At 40.7% G+C, this 21,875-nt stretch overlaps 1 protein-coding gene across 2 annotated transcripts in view; it reads right to left on the bottom strand.

Annotated features, from left to right (window-relative positions):
* The window catches only part of nrp1a (neuropilin 1a), a 65,954-nt gene extending 46,461 nt beyond the window's left edge, over window positions 1–19,493 (bottom strand). For both annotated transcript variants that reach the window (XM_060869632.1, XM_060869633.1), the window contains exons 1-2: window positions 18,792–19,493; window positions 17,129–17,309 (exon numbers count right to left, since the gene is read on the bottom strand). In XM_060869632.1, coding sequence (XP_060725615.1) covers window positions 17,129–17,309; window positions 18,792–18,858 — 248 coding nt within the window. In that variant the 5' untranslated portion in view covers window positions 18,859–19,493. The remainder of the gene's footprint in view (window positions 1–17,128; window positions 17,310–18,791) is intronic.
* Window positions 19,494–21,875: the final 2,382 nt, after the last annotated feature.

Genomic DNA, 21,875 nt, shown 5'->3' with positions numbered 1-21,875 from the left:
ACTAACTAATGTCTTTGTAACAAAATTTTCTCTCCATGTGGAATATATGAGAAATGATATTCTAAATAAATGAATACAGTTTGTACAATATACAGTGGGTGCCAATATTTTTGGTGGCAAATGGATTTGAAGACCAAAGTGTTTATTGTAATAGATGTTCCTCCTTTTCCTTGGATTCTGGGCACACACACACACACACACACACACACACACACACACACACACACATACAAACACACGCACAGACACCAGTCTGAAATGGAATTTTAGCCCTACAGCTATTGATGTGAGAAACCGCCTAATTGAGTCAGCAACAGTTCGGAAGTCTGTTACACACAGACGCATGTGTCTACACAAAAGGCAGACAGAAACACAAACTCACACTCAGGGATCTTGTGTCAGTAACACAACACGAGAAAGCGAGGGTGGTCCTGTCAGAGGCAGCAAAGTGAGACTGGAACGGATACAACACTGTGAGACGATACTCCATTTCTGTCTTCCAGTGCTCCAGTTTTGTTTTAGGACAACGCTTTTTTCCACAGTAATATTCCTTTTTTTTTTTTTTTTTTTTTTATAAAAGGATGGTAGCTTGGTTTGATACAGCTGACAGCACGTTCTGGTTTCCATGACATTTAATCACCTGTGATGCCTTTAACCGCTAACAGAAGGAGGAGCGAGGAACCACTGGGGCTTTAGGTGTGATACATTCCACTTTTAGACTTTGTGATGTCTCTGAGCTCATTAAACACACATGCACACACACACACACACACACACATACACACACACACACACACACACACACACACAGATATCACAATCCTTAAAATAAATGTGTCAGCTGAATCATGTCCAAACATGCATAAAAATAAACAGTGCTTGAATTAAATGTGTAAAATGTAAAAATATTCTTACATATAGGTGACACTGTCCACACTGAGACTACATGTGATGTTTGAATGGCCTTTTTTTGCTTTGTAGGGGTGTGTGTGTGTGTGTGTGTGTGTGTGTGTGTGTGTGTGTGAACTGAGAATATGAGAAGTGTGCAGCTCTCTGAAATTGTGAAATTGGCTCCCCTGGGGTGATGGCTAATGTAGCGATGACTTCACCCCTGTGTGTGTGTGTGTGTGCGTGTGTGTGTGTGCCTGGATGCTCTGATAGCAGACCCAGAGCAGTGCATCAGTCAGAACAGACAGCAGCACTCCTATAACAGTCTACAGTCTGTACCACCGCATCACACCCTGATACACTAGACAAATGGTCCTACTGTATATGAGTCAAATGTCTCTCTCTCGCTCTCTCTCTCACACACACTCACACACAAACACAGACACATACACCCACACACACATTCATTCCGTCCTTTGGATCACAGTCTACTGAACACTCTACAACAAAAACACTGCAATTCACAGACTCTTATATATAAAACACAGTTACACACTCTCTCTCTCTCTCTCTCTCTCTCTCTCTCTCTCTCTCTCCCTCTCTCTTTCTCTCTCTCTCACACACACACACACACACACAGGGCTTTTCTGAAGTGTTTCTACTGTGTGTACATTGCTACTGTATTGTGTGTTGCATCACTCTTCTAAAGACTTTTTGTTCCAAGTTATGAAGAGAAATAAAATTAAAACCCACTGGGCATCATGTAACGAATCCTTCAAGACAACAGAAGTCATTATAAACACATATATCATCTCCATCATCATTTGTTATCATCTATATGTGCTGATTATCTTAAGATTTTGTACTCCGAGTTGAACACGGTGGATTGTTTGGCTTGGTGCATCAGCAAGGATGATTGTTTACTGATTGCTCTTCCTCAAACTATCCAAAATCCACAACGCTGCCTTGGACAGCTGGAATGACGGGGCAGATTGATCTGGGGGGTGGCGGGTTGTGGGGCAAATTGATCCGGTTTCTCTGTGCTGGAGCGTGAGGAAAATCTCCATCAGTGGCGGTGGCGCTGCAGGCACGAGATGGAGAGCATCAATCTCGTTCAGGCCTGTCTTTTCCGTTCTCATTCCTCTGCTTCATCGAATAATTCTCCCTCCACGCTTTCTGAGATTCCCCTGTAGCACAACCTCATCCCCAAACAAATGCACAGAAATAAACACACACACACACACACTACAAACGAAGTCCCCAAGCACTCATACCACATACTGCTGAGCATCCACAAAATTAATGCCGTCATGCACTTCACAGCAGATCAGTCGGTACGACCTCCATATATCGTGCCAAAAGAAAGCTATTTTCTTACACAACGATCCAAATAATCAGCCAAAGTGGCATGACTACCACTGACACATGAGGACGCATACCGCTTTAAGTCTCACCGCTCACTCCTACTGCCTGCATGCTAAATCGTCGCACCACCATCAAAATCTAGCACCTTTAGTGAATTCTGAAGCACATCATGAACTGCCTTCACACATGGACCTTGTAAAGCTGAGCTGGGATTCAGCTATAATGAGATGCAGATGGATATGTTGCCTCTGGGCTTTTGCTGCTGATGAGGATTTTATGATAAGTGTTTTAGCAACATTCCAAACACATTCCTGTGTCTGCTTTTCTTTTTCCTTTCTTCTTCTTTTTTCGTTTTCATGAATGTGTGCGAACAGAGCTGGTACGTCCGCCCTCCTGCATTCTCAGCTGTTCTGCAGGCTGCACTCAGTTCAAAGTGTTATGACACCGATCATCTGGGAAGCATTATGGGATTGTTCGCAGGTCCATTTACAGCATAAGAGTTACTTTCTCCTGATAAACGGAGTTCAGCACATGAAACGGATCTGGCTAATATATATCCACACACCTGTAGGGGTCTAGGTCTGTACAGGAGCTTCTGCATGACGTGTGTAAGGCGTTTACTGAGTAAAAGCAAGTAACGAGGCCTGTTTTATAAGAAGGAATCGCTCCCTGGGGCCAGCAGAAAAAGAGCCAAGCAATCTCATCAAAACAGAGTGGTGCGATCTTTCAGCCTAGACAGCACACCAGTGCACCTGCCCCTGGTCCCAAATCTGTTTCTCTCTCTTGGCCCGGTATGCTTTCTGCTTGTTTCAGCTTCCTCACCCAGAGGACACAGCAGACATGCTGCTTTTAATGCTTTTCTCTCTTGTTTTTTCCCTTCGTCCATTTAGACAACAGCTTTGCCCTTAAACTGATATCCATTTGTCTCAGGGTTGTCAGTGTAGACCTCCATCAGACCGTCTGCTGCTCTGACATGAACAAACACACACACACGGTGCATAACACTTCACACATATCCTCTAACCAGCAGTGTGTCCAGGAATTCATTTTAAATAGGAATGAGACAAAATATCACAATGTGATTTGTACGATTTTTGTTGATAAGTTTACATGCTCAAGCATTTAATTCGATCTCCTATCAACCATATTACTTTGCCATTTACATTACTTTGCCATTAACATTGCCAGAAAATACCGTAATCATAGTTTAATGGCAAATGAGATAATACAGAGTGCAAATGATAAAAGATAATATGCTATCAAATGGCCAAAATCGATGTTTAATCTCATGAAAATAGCTCTATGGTTCTTTTTTCTCTTTTTTCACCCCTTCCATTTTGCTATGTTGAGTGTGTAGCTAGCTGAGTGTGTGGCTTTCAAACCAAAAGCAGGAAAATGCAACATTCTGATTGGTTAATCCTGTAACAAATATAGAACTTTATTATACATCATAAATGTATAAACATCATTATGTGAATAATCATTGTGAAATACCCTCTGGTTTCTATCTATCTATCTATCTATCTATCTATCTATCTATCTATCTATCTATCTATCTATCTTTACGGTGCATTCAAAATTATCTGAACTGATATTATCTAATAAAATACTTATATATTGTAATATGTAAAATATATAATCAGCTGTGCTGTATCTATTTCATGTTAGCCATCCATTGATAAACATTTAAAATATTTCCGTGGGGGTTCAAGCCTAAATCCCATGAAAAACCCTAACCACCAATCCTCCCAACAAGCCCACCTCCTCTGCCCCAAGCTATGGCACTTCCTTTGACTATGCTAGTTGTGAAAATAGGCATGGAAATTAATAGAAAAGGGATGAATCTAATACACCATGACCTTCGCTTCAGCGCCCTGCAATGTATTAGCCAGACGGTTGGTCTGAAGAGCAGGCAATCCAGAAGTGTTAAATGAGAACATTAGCTTTGGCTCACATTCGCCTTGGGAAGACACAATAAACCACAGGCTAACAATATAACACAGACCCGGGGCGAGGGAGAGACCGTCTCAGCCCCAACACTGCCATTCAAACCCGATAATACAAGCAAAGACGTGAAATATGATTACACCGACGGCAATTTCCTGGCTTACGCAACGCTACAGATCACTTAACCCATTTCCATTGATGGGGGTCAGGTGTAATGTGACCTTATTGAAACAATCTTTCAGTCCAACTCTCTGGTGTTGAGCTGTCAAGAAGCGTACACTTATGCTAAACATTATGCCTTAAGCATCTATTATGAGTTCAGAATGTCACGAAGCAATACTTGACAGACAGCAAAGGACTGTGAGGCTTGGCTGTACTGGATATAATGTGAAAAAAATTGCCAGTTGGAACAAACCTTGAGAAGTCAAGGGTTAGCTTTGAAATGCTGGCAAAAGATCTTTCAATTATATCCTCGCTTTTCCCCCCATTTTTTCCTTTGGAAAGGCCGGGAGCAGACGTCTGCTTTAGATCCACACTGTCCAGCTACTGCACAAGTCCTTGATCAAACCCTCATGTCTACTTGTAAAAAAAGTCTAATTTTATCTTGAGTTGTCTGATATATTGGACATGGCGATCCTCCTGACAGTAGATGGAAAGGCATGCAGATCACTGTAGTAAATAAATCACAATTTGCTAAAAATCGAAGGTGTTATAACCTTAAATCGGCTTATTTTCCTGTAGCATCATGTCCCGAAGTGTATTATTCCACTTATACCAAAAGCCTTATATGATTTAGTTATTAACGACCTTTATGTCATTCGTTCCTATTCTTATTAACAATACACAGCTGTTCCTTTACTAGCCTCTCTAATTTCTCTCCTGAAGTAATTAAAACAAAATGCAGCTAGTCATGTAATAGACAAACCAGAACGTACTCATTTCTGAAGCTTTTCCTGTCTTACTGACAGCTACTCAGATTAAAGTATAATAATCATAAACCTTAATCCATACAAGCCCCTAGAAATGCGATGTTGCTATAGAAACAAGAATAAGGTATTAGAATGACTGTCAAAGGTGATCTTATAGAAGATTAATCAACACCTTCTGACCAATCTGTCCAAAGGCTCTAAAACACCCGAGCTGTGCTTAGCTCAATAAGGGCCTCACAGCTGCCTGTCACTGTGTCACTGTGATGAACAGGGAGTGGAGTGATGAGACATCTTCACCACAGCTGGGCAGGCTGATGCACGGCAGAGTGATTAACTTCAGTCATCTCTATCTGCCATCGCAGAGGGCACACCGATGACCGGCTCGACCTGCGTTTGAAAAGTTCGAAGGTGTCCTCTGCAATCAGTGGCACGCCATTCGCTCATTTAAGCTCCTGATGCAGACCAGCTGCATTTTAATGCCCTCTGATGTTTCACTCTACGAGCAAGAATATATCGCCTGACGGATTAACCGCTTTTCCGATTTTCTAAACCGAGTGGAAAGCGTAAAGTGGCTGGTGGAGAGAGTGTGTGCTTGCTAAAGAGGGGTGGAGATACTTAAAGTGGTTCCATGCTTATCACAGCCATGTAACTTTAATATCACCCAGTCAAAAGGCACAGCTGCACAGAGGCCCCATGGCTTTTCCAGCCCGAAACGTATTTTTAAAGCCGAGTTGATTTTTTTCAGGCGCAGCACAGCACACTGCACCCCATGCTTTCATAAACAGCAATTATGATTAGCACTGATGGATTCAGCATGCCCGCTTTCATTACCTACCTAATTACACTTTGCAGTGATTCTCAGATTTGCAACAATCATATTAATGAAGTTAAAGTATTAACAGCTAATTATGAATCTAAATACTGCACAGAAGGACCTTTTCTTAAGCAATGACTGAGAAGACAAAGCAGAAGAGACAGATAGATATAGAGATAAATAGAGACAGATTTGCTGGAGGGGTTTCACTCGTTCTGTCATGTGACGGAGCCACAACGCGCTCTCTGTTTGTGAAAGCTTGTATGAGTGTGGTCACTGAAAGAGGGTAGTTTGAGTTCAACCAGTCCTAATGTACTCATATAACATCTACGATTAAATACAGAGGTTTATTACAATAAATCATTAAAGGGGATTGTGCACTGTACTCTGAGGTCAAGTTATGTATTTCCAACCCAGTCTGTGTTCTTTGCTGTAATACAAAACTCTACATTGTAATGCTTTCTAACAATCACAGATGGAATATTGAACCATAAAATATGCTCATTTGCCATTAAATCTCACTTTTATGCCTTTAAAAAGAGCCTAAACCATTCATTAGAGCCCTGCTGAAGGGTAAAAACGGTTGCACATTTACAATTAAAAGAAAATAAATTTTTATTGAATGTGCACAGAGCCGAGTTATCACGTCAATTCAAGCGACTTTGCTGATGGCCACACACAGCTGTGAGAGCTCAAGGAAGTCCCTACATCTACCTCTTTAACACATGGTGAGCAGAACAGGATAAACATCAATCTGTCACTTACAGGCAGGATATGATGAGAAACGGGACGAGATTAGCTACAGTCTTAACCTGGGTAATCCAACCTCAGCATAACTCTGTGTTACAAACTGCCATAATGCCAAAGCACCCATTTATACAACATTATTGAATTAAGATTGGTATTTTTAAGGATAATTAAGGTAATATATCCAGAGTTAGAGTTGAACTGTTCTAGTTATGACACCATTTTTCATTAAAACAGAGTTGTGAGAATTCTGTGTCAGGTTTTTAGCACACTAGGGCTGGATAATATGATGAGATATTGAGGTCGCTATATATTACTGTATGTCACAACATGTTCTTCTAAATATATTACAGTCATCATTAGAAATATTTATAACTCTATAACTTCATTGTTACTCAGTTAGCTGAGTGGATGTCGACTGGAAGTTAAAGTGTTCGTCATTTCACTTTACTGTATATTATATACTGGCATATTTAAAATGACTACAAAATGACTTAATGCTCTGAAATGATTTAGACAACAAACTATATAGACATTGTATATTCATAAAAAAACAATATGCTCTAGTACAACAGGAGTATAGAAAAAAAAACAAACAAGGAAATACATCTTTAAATAGCTTCAGTTACTCCTCTGGCCATTCGTGTAAGGACACACACCATTTAGCCCACCGTGACGCCTAATAGAAGAGCAATACCACCATCCAGGCCAAACACAGAGCTCTGAACGATGCTGTTGTTATAGCATTAAAGACTAACGTAAAAACCATTAGGAACAGGAAATGCAGATGATACAGTGGTAGGACCTTCTCCATAGCAGTCCCCAGCCCCAGGCTGAACACACACTGCTCCTGCTCAAGCCAGCTTGTGTGTGGTCAGGACCTGCTATCAAAGCATGTCGGTGGAGACATATACACAGAGGGAGACTGATGCAGAGAAAGAATGAGTCAGTAAAGGACAGACAGGTCATCCTGACCATCCAGCAGCTCATTAGATGATGTTTCAAGTATCTAAAATACACTGAGACCTATAATACTATAAGCATGTACCTATCCCACCAGATTTTTTTTTACCTTTTTGATACTAAATCGATATCTGAGCTCAGTCTATCGAACCTTTCAACCAATCTGATCTGGACTTGCCGTGAGCTTGTGCTGCTTATTTATATGAAACCTATTCGAAAAGTAATTGTCATTAAGGAACAGATAAATACAATGTGTAAATAGTTGTTGAACTAATTTAAAGAATTCATGAAAGAAACCAATCTAAAATGGCAAGAATTACCTGGTTAATTGGGATCATTAAGTCCTACATCTATTGTGCGTTGCATTAAAATATACTTTGCAGTATTCACCCCCTTCAACATTTCTATTTTTAATCATGGGTTTAATTGTGCTTCAAGGGATGTTCAAGTTTAGACCCAAAGCCTGATTGATCATTTTCCAGAACATTGCCCCAGATTTTTTACTAGCTTCTAGGTCTTCATGAAGCTTCATGTTTGTTTTGTTATGTTCTCTAACTAACTGTGGGGCCTTTAATTAGACACAGTTAGACTCCATTCTTCTAATCATGTGACTTCTAGTGCCACTGGAACAAATTTGGGGGTTTCATACCAAGTGCCAACACTTATGCACCCACAAAGACTTTTCAAATAATTTTCAAACTCTACTGGTATTTTTGCCCTACTTCAGTATTCTTGGCTTTTTTGTTTTGATTCATGACATACAATGAAAATTAAGTCCTTTTTATTAAAATGTTGTAACATTGCAATATGTGGAATCCTTTGAGGGGGGTTAATATTTTTAAAGGCACTGTAAATAGCAATATTATGCTAACGAAATTCATGAGGCTCAGATAAAGGCTTTTTCAGATAAAACAAACGACCCACTGACTAAAAAAAGCAACAGAATTCAGGTCAAAACTATGGATGTTCATGTGTGCCATGTGTAACATCCAGGGACGGAGGTCCCATAAAGAAATAAGTAAATAACAACATCCTAACATCCATTTGTTCACTGTACATTCCTACATACTCAGGTCTGAGCAGTGGAGCAAATAATAACAGTGAGGAACAGAGAAGGTCAACCAGAGGTAAGAGTCAGGGTGGGAAGAAAGGGCAAGATAGCGAAAGAGAACATGAGAGAAAGAGAAAGAGGGTGCACTATGATGTGTGTTTGGTTAATGAATAAAAAGTAGGAATAGCCCTAAGGCTATGGGTGTTCTGTTTTGGCATCCAGTTCCTTTTCATGTTTGCTTTCACTCATTAATTCACTCACTCTTTCACTTCCTTTTACTCTATACAGAATGGTTGACTGAGGGAGAGAGGGTGGGAGGGAGGGAGGGAGAGAGAGAGAGAGAGAGAGAGGGTGGTGTAAGGGTTTAAACCACACTGGCACTTATTCAATTAACAGACGTATACTTGGACGTCTCTTCTTTCATCGTGACCCCTCCGTCATCCCTCTATCCACACCCCTCCTGGGGGTTCATTCATTCAGCGAGGGTGGACAGGGCAGCGTACTGACTTTGTGACTTTGACCGGGTCAGCATCATAACTCACAAGCACAGGATAGTGTCAGGCCTAATCCGAGGCCCTGGGCTTAGTGACAGACATATGCACAAACACACACACACACACACACACACACACACACACACAAACACGGGCAATAGATTCATGGCTCAAATTAAGGGGGACTGTGTAACAAACAATAAAAAACCTTCCCACGTGTTAAAGTGCCACAAGTGTCTGGATTCATTTATTTTTGTAGGTTTTTTTTTATGATATTTTAATTAAATTTATAATTGAGATTTATTCAAGTTTAGCCAACTTGGGAGCTTCAATACCAAACATTATGACCAGAAGGCACACATACACACACACACACACACACACACACAGAGGTAAAATATTCCGGCTGTAATGAAATAAATCTCTACCTAACCTTAACCCTAACCCTAACCCACTCTCAATTGTATAAAACCAAAAAGCCTTTAAAAAAACCTAAAACCTAAACTCACAACCTTTCCTTTAGGTGTTTGGATGTTTCACACCAAGGGAGGAAGAGAGAACAAAGAGGCATTTTAACATCTAAACTCCCCAAAGTTTGTTTCAGTGTCCAGTAACACAAATGATGGCGTTTTCCTTTTCTCTGTGTTATTCTTCTCTCCCTCTCCATTTTCATCTGTAATGAGGAATTCATCCAGACTTTTAATGGTATTGTGTGAGTCAGGTGCCAAGAGCCGCCTCCTATCCGCTGCAACTGGTGTGTTCTGCTCAGCGTGTGAATGTGTGTGTATATATATGTGCCATTTGAACAACGTGCTGGTGCCAAGGATGGTGCCAAAGTTTGGAGGGCAAACTGACCTCCGTATTTGAAAATCCTCATAGGCTCTGCCAACTTGGAGGCTTAGCGAATGCTAATGAGCATAGCCTTCTCGGCTGGACTGGCAGATCTACCAGGGAAGAGAAAGGAAGTGGAAAAAAAGACAAGAAGGGCTGAGATAAGGGAATACTAGCATCCCACCTGGGACTGACTTCAGTGTGGCTACATTTTCACACTTTGCTCACAGCCACGAAAAAAGGAATCAGTGCTGAAAGAAAAGATTGAGAAAAGAGCAAATTAAGTGCCTACAAAAGCTGAGCAAAGAACCTCTATAGAGATTCAATCAGATGGACCCCAGAAACATCTATCACTGTCTGTCAACGAGTGTCAGAGTCAGCGGCTGAACGTGGGAGGGGAAACGAAGATAGACAGCCCAGAGTGGAGAATAGGTGAAAACACACTTATGTAGAGAAAAGGAGGTGAAAGTCTCTCCACTACAAACACACACCCACTACTTGGATTTGTCTCCAGAACCAGTGTGAACCTAACTCATGCCAAAACATGTCAAATATCAGTCTTGGCTAGGCTGGGAGCACTATATTGCTGGGTTTTACCCAACCTGGACCTCATCAATCAAACCAAAAGTGTCATTTGCGATCATGACAGCAAACTAAACATGCCGTGATGGCTCTCCAATAGGGCAACATCAATTAATGTCTCACACATAGAGCCCCTCTGAGCCAGTGCAAGGGTGGAGTGGTTTTAAACACCAGGGCGTTCTGGATCTATTTGGCCAGCTTCAATGACCCGACACGTCATGCGTTGTAATTACACCTCATTCATTTTTCGGCTAGAGTCATCCTTGTCGAGAGACCAGCTAAATATTTGACTAAATATATTTTAGTCAAATATATTTTAGGCTAAATATATTTCCGTGCATAGAGATGGACAGCAGAAGGAAGAACCTGTTGCTAATAAAGCTGCGCGCTATCAAGATGAGCTCAGAGGCTCTGCTCCTTAAACAGGACATGGAATTAAATTACAGGTTGAACATCGATATCCCTTGTTATCTCAAAAGCAGGAAGAACAAGGAAGGTCCAGATTGAGCCGAGGGATTAGAGTGTTGTTTTTAATCATGCAAATTTGTAATGCTTTTTTTTTTTGTGGAGCCAGTGTGGGACTGGAAATCATATAAGCAACAGGAATCGCTCAGTTTGACTGGCTAAAGCCTGGGACAGGAAATGTCCGGCTTGTTCTTGTTGGAAAGCTTAGAGAACTGAGCGGCCTCGGCCAAAACTCTCCTTTAAAGCTCAGACATTCTTTAAATAACTTCAAGAAGAAGATTTATGAGTTTTAAAAGAGCTGGGAAAGGAAAGTGGATTCACATCATATTTTATGAACGGCTGTTATTTTTTCATGCTCACGAATTCATCACACTCGTTTTAATCTCCATCGCACTCTAAGAAAATAACAGTCTTTTTTTCTCTCTCTTGAAGGTAAGATAAGATAAGATGCGATACGATAAGATGAGATTATAAGAAGATAACACAAGAAATATTGGCTTTATTTCTAATATTCATGCAAATATCCATCACTCCTTTCTGCTGCTGTGGCTTTTCTTATATTATTCCCCCCATACATTCACAGCCCCTCCCGCTTGGAGGGTTTCCTTAAATATTCCATCTACCACTTTTCACTCTTTCTTATCTGCACCTCCATCTCTCCTTCCTCTTTTCTGCTCTCAGATCCGCTCACGCTGAGCAGTGAAATGGCAAGAGGGAGAGAGAGAGGCGCACATGAATCAAGCCTGACAGAGCAGCAGGGAGGACGGCAGATGTCGCAGACAGAGAGCACTTTTCAATCAGCCTGTCCTTCCGACACGCAGCCAAGGTGAACCACTTCGCTGCTAGATACCCCCGGTCCAGAAACACACACACACACGCACAGAGTGCACTTTAATCCTTCTCATTAACCAGAGGACTTTGTCCTACTTGGAGAGGAGAGATGTAAGGAGAAAAGGAGGGCAGGGGGAAAAGGAAGAGAGGAAAAACTGGCCTATTCACTTCACATGACTCTAAAACAGAACTGGAATTTTTTTTGTGGATTTCCCCTGTTCAGCTGTGTGTTGTGTGCATGTGTGTGTGTGTGTGTGTGTCTGTGTGTGTGCCTTAATAAATCTGATTTGGGACCACTTGCGAAAAAGACATAGCTAAGCGAGTTCCTTGCCAAACATCCAACACCTAATAATCTCCTTCACCCCCTCCCGTACAATCGAATTTAGCCAGCCAACACTTCAGCTTCACGCTGTGCACTCACCGTTAACGGAACAAACAACTGTGGCACTTCTTCAGGAGGCTGCATTCAAACCTTCCACCTGTTTCAGTTCTCTTAAACAAGGCAAAAGCTGCTCTCTTCGTCCTGCCAGCTGCTCTGGAACAAGCGCAGCACAATACTCAATACAATACGTTTGATCCCCAAGCTTCCAAAAGCTTCTCTGATACTCTACGCAGCTTACACTTGTTAACGGGAGCTATAAGTATCAGGAACAATCGCTGTCAGCCCAGTCCTCCTCTGCCGGGCTCGAGGTCAGAGCATTCCCTGTTTTTAAAAAGCTCAGTCAGCGCAGGATGAAAGAGGCACACTGCATTCCTGTCTTCTTTATTTCTAACGCCATGACAACCGCTGATGAACGAGCACACTGTCCAGATGTCTTTCAAAATCGTGTAAGGGAGTTGCAAAAGCAAATTCTGGCCTGTATAAGATTATCTACAATATGTAAAGATTTAAATACATGAATCGGTATGCATATATACTCTATGCGGACGGTAGATTATGGTTAGCGATCTGATCAAAAACATCAAGCTAAAATTGAGAACAAATCAGTGCTGTCTCTATCATGCTCCACTTCAAGACTGAGGAACTCCTTTGTCCCTAGACATTAGACTGTACAATATCTCTCAGGTATGACAGGGTGGAAACATACAAACTGAGGAGTGACTTAGTACAGTTTTTCATCTGTATTTACTTGTCTTCATTTGCTGCTACTGGACATATACATGAATTTTTTTTTAGATAAAAAGATATTTGCAGAGGTTAAGGTAAGGGGTTGTGGTGGGTTACTGTGTTTGTGATCATCTTATTTCTATATGTGTGAGAGCGGGCAATATGATGGCTTACCCGCTACGTAACATGATATTTAGTTCTGCTGTGGTTCTGCTAACAGATGTTGGTTCCATTCCTGTCTAGCTTACTATAAACTATACCCATAACTAAATGAATTTGGATTAAAAACCTTACAATATATATTTATATATACTGTACAATATATACAAAACTAACAAAATCACCCAAAAGGGAACGTCTCCACATCTGGGTAACACTGGATAGTGTGATTGTAAATCATTTATATATCTTATATCTAATATCTAGTCTATTTTGACGATTTGTAATTTGTGTAGTTTCATTTCCAAAATTCTGATGAACAAACAATCTGTAACTGACAGTAAATACATACTTTACATTACTCCTCTAATCCATCTGTTACAGTGCAGATATCCTTACTAGTAATAATGTATAGATTTTCTGTAACTACACACATATTATACATGCTTAATATAAAGGGGGTCCCTTTTTTTTTTTTTTAAATATAATGAGGAAAAGGACTTTATCTAATTAACATGTTACTGTAAATTAAAATGAAAGATATAAAAATAAAAGAGTTGATACTGATTTGAGATTTATTGCCCAGATTTATGTATGTGACATAGTGATGTTTGGCATGTGTGGAAGAAGGCACACAAACAAGTAAGTAAATTGAAAAAGAAAGTCCATTTCTTCATGCTCAAGGTAAGAAGGAGTTTAAGGTCAGGCAAAGATATGAGACTCGATTCTGATGTGGTGTCTCGGTCACGTCATACAGATTCAAAGCAAGCTTACAGGCCTTGGAGAATTAGCGGCCAGAAGAAAGCTTTTCTACACATGCATAAACAAAACCATATATGCTTTTCTTCCACATACACAGTGGGAGGTTTTTAGCCTACAGCAACCTGTGGCCTATGTTTCATTCAAATTCATCTCCCTACATTATCCAGAGCTCTGTAAATCAAAGCCGTGTCGTATCCCAGACTCCTCTCCATCAGCCAAGTGGCAGGATGTGTGTTGTGTGCGAGCCGAGTGGAGTGTGTTTGCTTTGCCAGCGGGGTGTTTGCTGTTCTGTGGGCTGAACCAGCGGGACAGTGCAGAAGCCGAGGTCCTGCTACAGAGGAAAGACTGCACTTCGAGGCGTTAGGTTTCTGCTGAGCGACAGGGGGGCTCAAGAACTTCAGAAACACTAAGAGGCCAGAAGACGTTTAATGACTTCTCCAACAATGGGCTGTTCTTACACATGCATTCTCCGAATATTACTCGCCCCCTCCCAACACCCACCCACACCCACACACACACACACACACACACACACACACACACACACACACACAGGGCACTATACTGCCAGTTACAAAAATCCAGTGTTCTCAGACAAGCTCTGTGCATGTTACTTTTCCTCCCGGATTTTCTCCCGTTCTTTCATTCATCTCTCTCTCTCTAATTGTGTCGCATCATTTCTTAAAGGCAGATGCCTGAAAGTGCCAACAGAATGTGTCAAGTTTGCATCTGGTCAGCAAATCTGCATGCATCAGTGATTCATGATGTGTCACGTACCTGCAGAATGCTGTTTTTGACACAACATACACAAAAACAAGCTAGAAGCATGCAGCGTGCCAAGAGACAAGCCTCAGAGACACTCGACCAGCTTTAATAGACCTGCTGTGTGTGCCAAGAGCTATTTCTCAGCCTGATGCTGAAGGTCCCGGTCTGACAGAACCAGCAAAGCTGTCTCACGTCTCCTGTGGGCGTTCGAGTGAACACTTTGCATTCAAACCACGTCCTTCTGGAGTGGAGGGTCGCACGCACATGACTTCTGCAGTAGAAATGCTTAAAACCGTCAGGTCTGAATACATGTAAACCTCCTGGAGGTGACTAAGAGGAAGCCTGCTCACTCAGGCAGGCATGTGGGAGGCAGCTCACCGCTGAGAAAAGACTACAGTTCAAATATTTGCCTTTACGGGTCAGCTTTCTCCTCAAACTTCATAAGTGTACAACTCCTTAAAAAAGACGAGAAATACAAACATGGTAAAAGAAAGGCCCATCCTTTGTAAACCACTTAAGTGCCTATCTGTTGATGGATTGCACTCCCGTTCTTTCTTTCACACACTTTGTCTTTCACACATCATGTGTGACAATCAATGACTTTTTTTGTATCGCTGTCTGTCTATCTCTTCTTTGCCTTGTTGATAATGAACATGTCCAGGAACATGAGGAACATGTGTGTTCCATATGTTCCTAATTACATCACCGCAGTGGCTCACTCTATAGCTTCCATCTGATAAGAAGTCCATTTTGGACATCATCGGTTTCTGTCATGCGAGGCCTCTTAATGTGTGTTCAGCTGAAAGCAGAAGTCAAGAAAACAATCCCTAATCTGCAGACACCAGACCCACCAAGCAGATGCTCATCTATACTCTAAATCATATTAGTGAAAAAAAATATATGTCTCCATCTGTGGCTCTCATAAGTGGGAATAGTAGATAATTCACTGTTCACTTTCTACTTAAGAGGAGAGAGAGTGAAGCGGAACTGTAACCCGATGAAACTTTGGCCTTGAATTGCAAATTAAATGTAAGACCACAGATGGTTTGAGAATGGTAAAAGGTGTAATAGAATAGTCAAGATGTTCATACCTTCTTCAAAACAAAGGGAAACATTTTCTTGGCGAACCTGCTGTGAGCTGATTAGATTTCACAGACGCCGTTCCAAGTTAGCTGTCAGAATATGCATTAATACTGCGGTTTACAAGCCGTGACTGATCAAATGAGTAAAATCCACACTGGCTTTGCTCCAAATATAATCAGGCCGCTTGGTGAAAGGCCATGTATAACAATACCTACAACATCCACATGCAAATGTAGGAGCAACAAACAAATTAACGCACAACACTATTAGGCAAAAATGTATACAAGTTGCAAATTTGACCAAGCATGAATATCAGTAATGCTTTATAGAAAACTGCATGGAAAAGCTTGAGGCATCTGTCTGAAATCTTTTCCAAACTGAGGACTGAATGTATTTTTCCGCTTACTGCCTCCAGCACTGCTTTTTAACTCAGCATATTTAAACAGAGGAAACTCATTCCTGGATAATTTCATTAGGCAGCTTAGGGTTGCATTGTCTCCTTACCACATGTCCCATTTAAAATCTCTGGGTAGGGAAAACCGACCCAAAAGAAGAAACGATCCCCTTTTGTGCAGACAACCCTGGGTCATCAGAAGCTGTAAATCTCTGTAGATTTTGGGCTGTAAAAAAGTAAAGATCCTGAAAAGGGTTGCCATTAATACAAGGTTTTCTGTGGACACAAAAGGCTCAAGGTGGAAGACTATATGGGTGGAGAGGACGGCGCAACAGAGACAAGCACATGGTGACAGCCCTCAAATGCCACTCTCCAGCCTCCGGGGCAAACAAAGGAAGCAAAGAAGAGAGTGAGAGAAAGCGAGATTTAGAGAGTGACAGAGTGGTGTGCCTCAGAGGACTATACTGTAACTCTCACATTAATGATAGTTCTCTCCAATCACACAACCACTTAATCAAGATGCAATTGCAGTTGTTTGAAAGATAGTTTTATAATGCAATGTTTTTTTTTTTTTTTTTTTTTTTTGCTAAATTGCTCAACAAAACAAACAGCATTTCATAGCTGCAAATAATAATTGAACTTGTATAAGAGCAGAGTAAAAGCACTTATCCGAGACTTCATCACATATCGACAACATTAAATCCATCCAAAACTAATATGAACCACTCATCTGCTGAACACACAGCAGCCAAAATCAATAAGCCAGGAAACGCTTTAGAGTGTAGAGCAACCCGGGGACCCGTGTGCTTGACCTGCCGCTAGGTGGCGCCCATTCACTGCACAATCTCTCGCTCTCTCCCTCTCTCTCTCTCTCTCTCTCTCTCTCTCACACACACACACACACACACACACACGCGCGCGCGCTCTCACACACACAAACAGATACTTACTTGCACTCGCGGTCCTCCAGGTCGAAGTGCGGGTTGAAGTTGATGAGGATGCGCTGGTGCGGTGCTGGAGCTGAGATCACCCACACACATCTCTGCGACGGCACGTATGAGGCCGGGTATCCCGGGGAGGTCAGGTAGTTGGCACTGGTGATCCGAATGTTTTCCCCACATTGGTCTGCACCTTAAACACAAGGCAAGGAGTCGGCACAATATACTTGGGGAATAACAGAAATATAAAAATGAAACCAGCTGCAGCAGTTAATGCAAAGGATGCAACAGTAAAAGAAAGAAAGAAAGAAAGAAAGAAAGAAAGAAAGAAAGAAAGAAAGAAAGAAAGACAGAAAAAAAGAAAGAAAGAAAAGAAAGAAAGAAAGAAAGCGCATATAAAGCAGTACTTTTGGTACGCGTCTTTCTAACAATTGTGCCCTCAGTTTAAGAGGCGCAGATCATGCTGACGTTTAACACAACAATTTAATCCAATTTATTTCTTCTAAATCCGGCGTTTTTTATTGGATTGGATGAAGGAAAAACACTTTAAAGGCCAAAGATGATTTTCAAAAACATTTGCTAAACTGAGTCACATGATATTGTAAAGAAGCGCACAGACAAAATACCTACATCCCAAACTTAACATATCTCTATGATCTGATCAGACTATAATCATTTTAAGCTTCTTTTTTAAAATAAAAAGTGATATTCAACAGATGCTTGAAATTATATAAAGAACTCTATTATTATTATTAATATTATTATTATTATTATTATTATTACAATTCTTATTCTTCTTCCTCTTCTTCTTTTTATTATTATTATTATTATTATTATTATTATTATTATTAGTCTGAATAACTTTCCCGTAAAAGCATATTAAATGTCTATTTAGCTTTTCTTTCCCACTTCAGAATAAAATGAGCTAACAGGAGTTTTGTCAAGCTGAAGAGGAACTAGCAGGATCCTACAGCCTATTATCTGGGACTTTTCAGTCAAGACAGAAATACATCAAATAATCCCCCCAAATGAGGGGAATTGGTTTATTTGAATATGCTTCTGTTTAAATAAGCTTCTAATAAGCGATTATTACTAAGACTTATCACCAGTTTTTACAACAGCAACAACCACAAGAAGAAAAGTCCGAGTCTGAGATACTGAGTCTGTTTGGAGAAAGAAATATATACTGCAAGTAAATGTTCAGGGAAGGAGAAAAGCACGCGCTTAAATGGGATCATGTTTAAAGATCAGCTTAAAACTGATCATGAGTCTTTTTTTTTTTAAAGCAAAACTGCTGTAATGCTGCCTTGTGACGATGTCTATTGTTCAAAGAAATACACTAATCACATTGAATTGGAGATGAATTACATTATCATGCCTAAAAGTGACCATTTCAAGCTGATCTTGAGGTTTAAAGCTGATAACAGCCTATTTAAATGTTCAACATTTTAGGCAATATCTTATTATAGTCGAATTTGTGCGCGCTATTTAAGGAAAAACATGGATTAAGATGATCGTATTTTAGGATAGTAATGTTTAAAGTTAGGCAGTATATCGGACAGGTGAGCAGCCCAGATCCCACAAACATCCCGCAGTTTTCATAGTCTAATCCCTTCAAATCCTCCCTAAACCAACACTGCACATAAATAAACACACATCATCGGCTGTCACTTACCAGGTTCGAGAGCTCTTGCTTTCACAAAGATTCCCGTTAAGAGGATCAGCGCTAATCCAACATGCATCCTCGCGTCCTTGTGGTTAGTTATTTTTTAAATAAAAAAATACAAAAAAAAAAAAAAAACAACAACAACTTTTGAAGGTAAGAAGAATCCTCTGTGGTAAAATCCGCTCCCTGGAGCGTCGTTTTGATAGAAGGAAACAGAATTTAAAAAAATAATAATAATCAGCTGGAGAAGCGGGTCGAGAAGCTACAGGGCGCCCGCGCGCGTGTGTTCAGCTCCGGTTTCCTGCGCTGTGGAGCCGGCGCGCGCCTCTCTCCCTCTCCCGACTCGCCATTTCCTTCAGCAGGGAGACACGGAGCCTGTTCAACAAGCACAGCAAACACACAGCGATCACTCTTGTCTCCAATGATGAGCGTAATCCTCCGTTAAGAGAAAGGTGCGTGCGCAGACGACGTTGGTCTGCCCGTGGATTTCGGTTCGAAAGCCACCAGGCGATATGAGAGCCTCCGCGCTGTACAACGAGTCCTAACTATCTGACCAGAGGCGAGCTAGTGACACACACATCTGGCACACTGCACTGCCATGACAGCGTCTTAAAGCCGAGCGATACACACACACACATATGCACACAAGACACACACATACAATAACACACTCACACCCCTCCTAAACTGCAGTCGCTTTTCTTCTGCCCTCGCCCGGCTGCGCGGATCTGGGCATTCTCATTGGTTTCATTAGAAATATGCAAAGCCCACCCTTATGGACCCCCTCCCATCTCTCTCTCTCTCTCTCTCTCTCTCTCTCTCTCTCTCTCTCTCTCTCTCTGTGTGTGTGTGTGTGTGTGTGTGTGTGTGTGTATACGGACTATATAAGACTCTGAACGTCTTCGCTTCACATCAGTATGGAGTACGAATAGAATAGGAAAGAGATTTCACCACATTCATAACAAAGTAATGCTAGGAATCCTATATTATTAGATTCATTTCAGGAATTGTTCGGTGGCTCATAATATCCTTCTACATGTCAGATCTGCTCAGTAGTTCCAGGTTAAACCGAGGTACATGTTTTCATTTTACTATGTAAATAGAAAGAGTGAACAACATCATTTTTCCCATTTTAACTTTTCTAAGGTAGGCTATGCGAGCCACAAGTCCGTGTATTTTTTGTGTCGTGCGCATTTCTATTGATCTATTTGGCATTTACGCAAAGAGGCAATGATATTTATAGAAAAGCGCAAAAGCCCTAGATACACCGACTCCTCTGGATGGATGCTCTTAAAATAACAACTGTGTAAAGAGGAGACGAACAACATACATACAGTACGCATCCCGCCTTGTTATGTCGTTGTGGTGTCAGCAATCTGCTGGCAGGAAGAGCACTAGAAGAGCTAGGGCACTAACTACAAATAGGAAACAGTGGATCTACACGAGCACGCGTCCATTCACAGTCAAGTCGCTCACGCCAAACCGTTGTCATTCCTAATTACCCGGTATTAACCGACAGGCTATTAATTGCCAATAAATCAATAACAACTTGCCTTTGTTTTATCCTTAAAAACCCCATAAGTATGCTCCTGTGATCGTGGTAGCCAAATCCCAGGGAAGCGCTCCCATCCTCACCAACAATCCGTAAACACCACATTCAGCAGATTTGTGTCCGACTGGGAGTCGGTGTTTATAAGCTTCTCATGTCTCTGTAACTGAGTCCAACACACAAACATAGTGTTATAGGCTGAGAGAGATGAGACACTGGCTATATCCTAATCCTACTCATAACGTGCCAATCGAGTAACCTAAACCACCACAGGTGACCATAATCATAATTACCAGAGGTGGCGTAATCTGTTCACACAGCCTTCTATTTAATACAAAATCTAGTTGCTTATGGGTTTTGGACACAACTGTGACCTAATCCCCAAAACTACTTACTATAGCAGTTTATATAGAATTATTCTTGATCCACAGGAAAGTTGGTTCTACATGAAATATTCACCACATTCAAATACTTATACATTGTAGAATACTTAAGGGAAATGAAGTTAGCATGTTCACAAGATGCTTTTGCTGTAGTTCAGGTAAAAATAGTTTAGTAAGCTTCCTAACATGGTTCAAATGTTGGACACCTTTTAAATAGGGAAACACTTAGGAACAATAAGGAACAGTCCTGTAAGAACAACCTGAAAACCATTAAAGGTTCTAGACTGACCTTTTTTCTATGAACATTACATAGCACCCAGGTTGTGCTCAATGTGCTGTAAATATTTTGTACTAGTGTTGCACCCAGTTTTGTTAAAAATGTAATTATCTACAGCTCCACTGCTGGGAATATTTTGGCCTCCTGGTAATATTATTATTATTAAACAAACATCTCCAAACACTATTTATTATTATTATTATTATTATTATTATTATTATTATTATTATTATTATTATTATTATTATTTAACAAGCATTTCCAAACAATATTTTTTTATATCTAGACTCACAAATCTCTATCTGTTTGTCTATTGTTCATAACATGCACTTTATAAATATCTCAGAATTGCAATAATGTAAGTGTGAAGTAACCTTAAAATGTAAGCCTTGTTGAGCTGTAAATGTCAATTTCAGTATTTCAGGGTTTGGCAACTAGAATGTCAAACCTTTGATGTCCCAAATCTCAAAACACCCAGATAGAACTTTAAAATACAAATGTCATGAAGTAACAATAACATAGTCATGATGCAACTGAGACAAACTGTGGAACTGCCATCACTGTTAGAAATAGATTGGTTTTGAGCTCTATCTTCTACAAGCCTCTGCTACACACTACATTTCTGATCTCCATCTCAAATGGCAGCTGTGTATGACACAAGTCTGAAAAGCTCAACACTTTTTGCATTCTGCACTTGCAGCCTGTTCAATCAGTAAAACAGGCCACCAATTTGGTTTGTTTTGCTAAATTGTCAAAAAGCAAACAACACAATTTAGGAGCAAAATGTATAGACTGGATTTAAAACAGTGTTTAACAAGTTATGGCTTTGTGATCTGTAGTTTCCGTTTGCCAAGTGTTAGATTTACAATGTTAGTTTCTCTACA

Source organism: Tachysurus vachellii, chromosome 5, assembly GCF_030014155.1.
Source record: "Tachysurus vachellii isolate PV-2020 chromosome 5, HZAU_Pvac_v1, whole genome shotgun sequence".
Classification (NCBI taxonomy): domain Eukaryota; kingdom Metazoa; phylum Chordata; class Actinopteri; order Siluriformes; family Bagridae; genus Tachysurus; species Tachysurus vachellii.
Note: the sequence above shows the minus strand (reverse complement) of the source record. Positions and strands in the feature narration are given on the sequence as shown.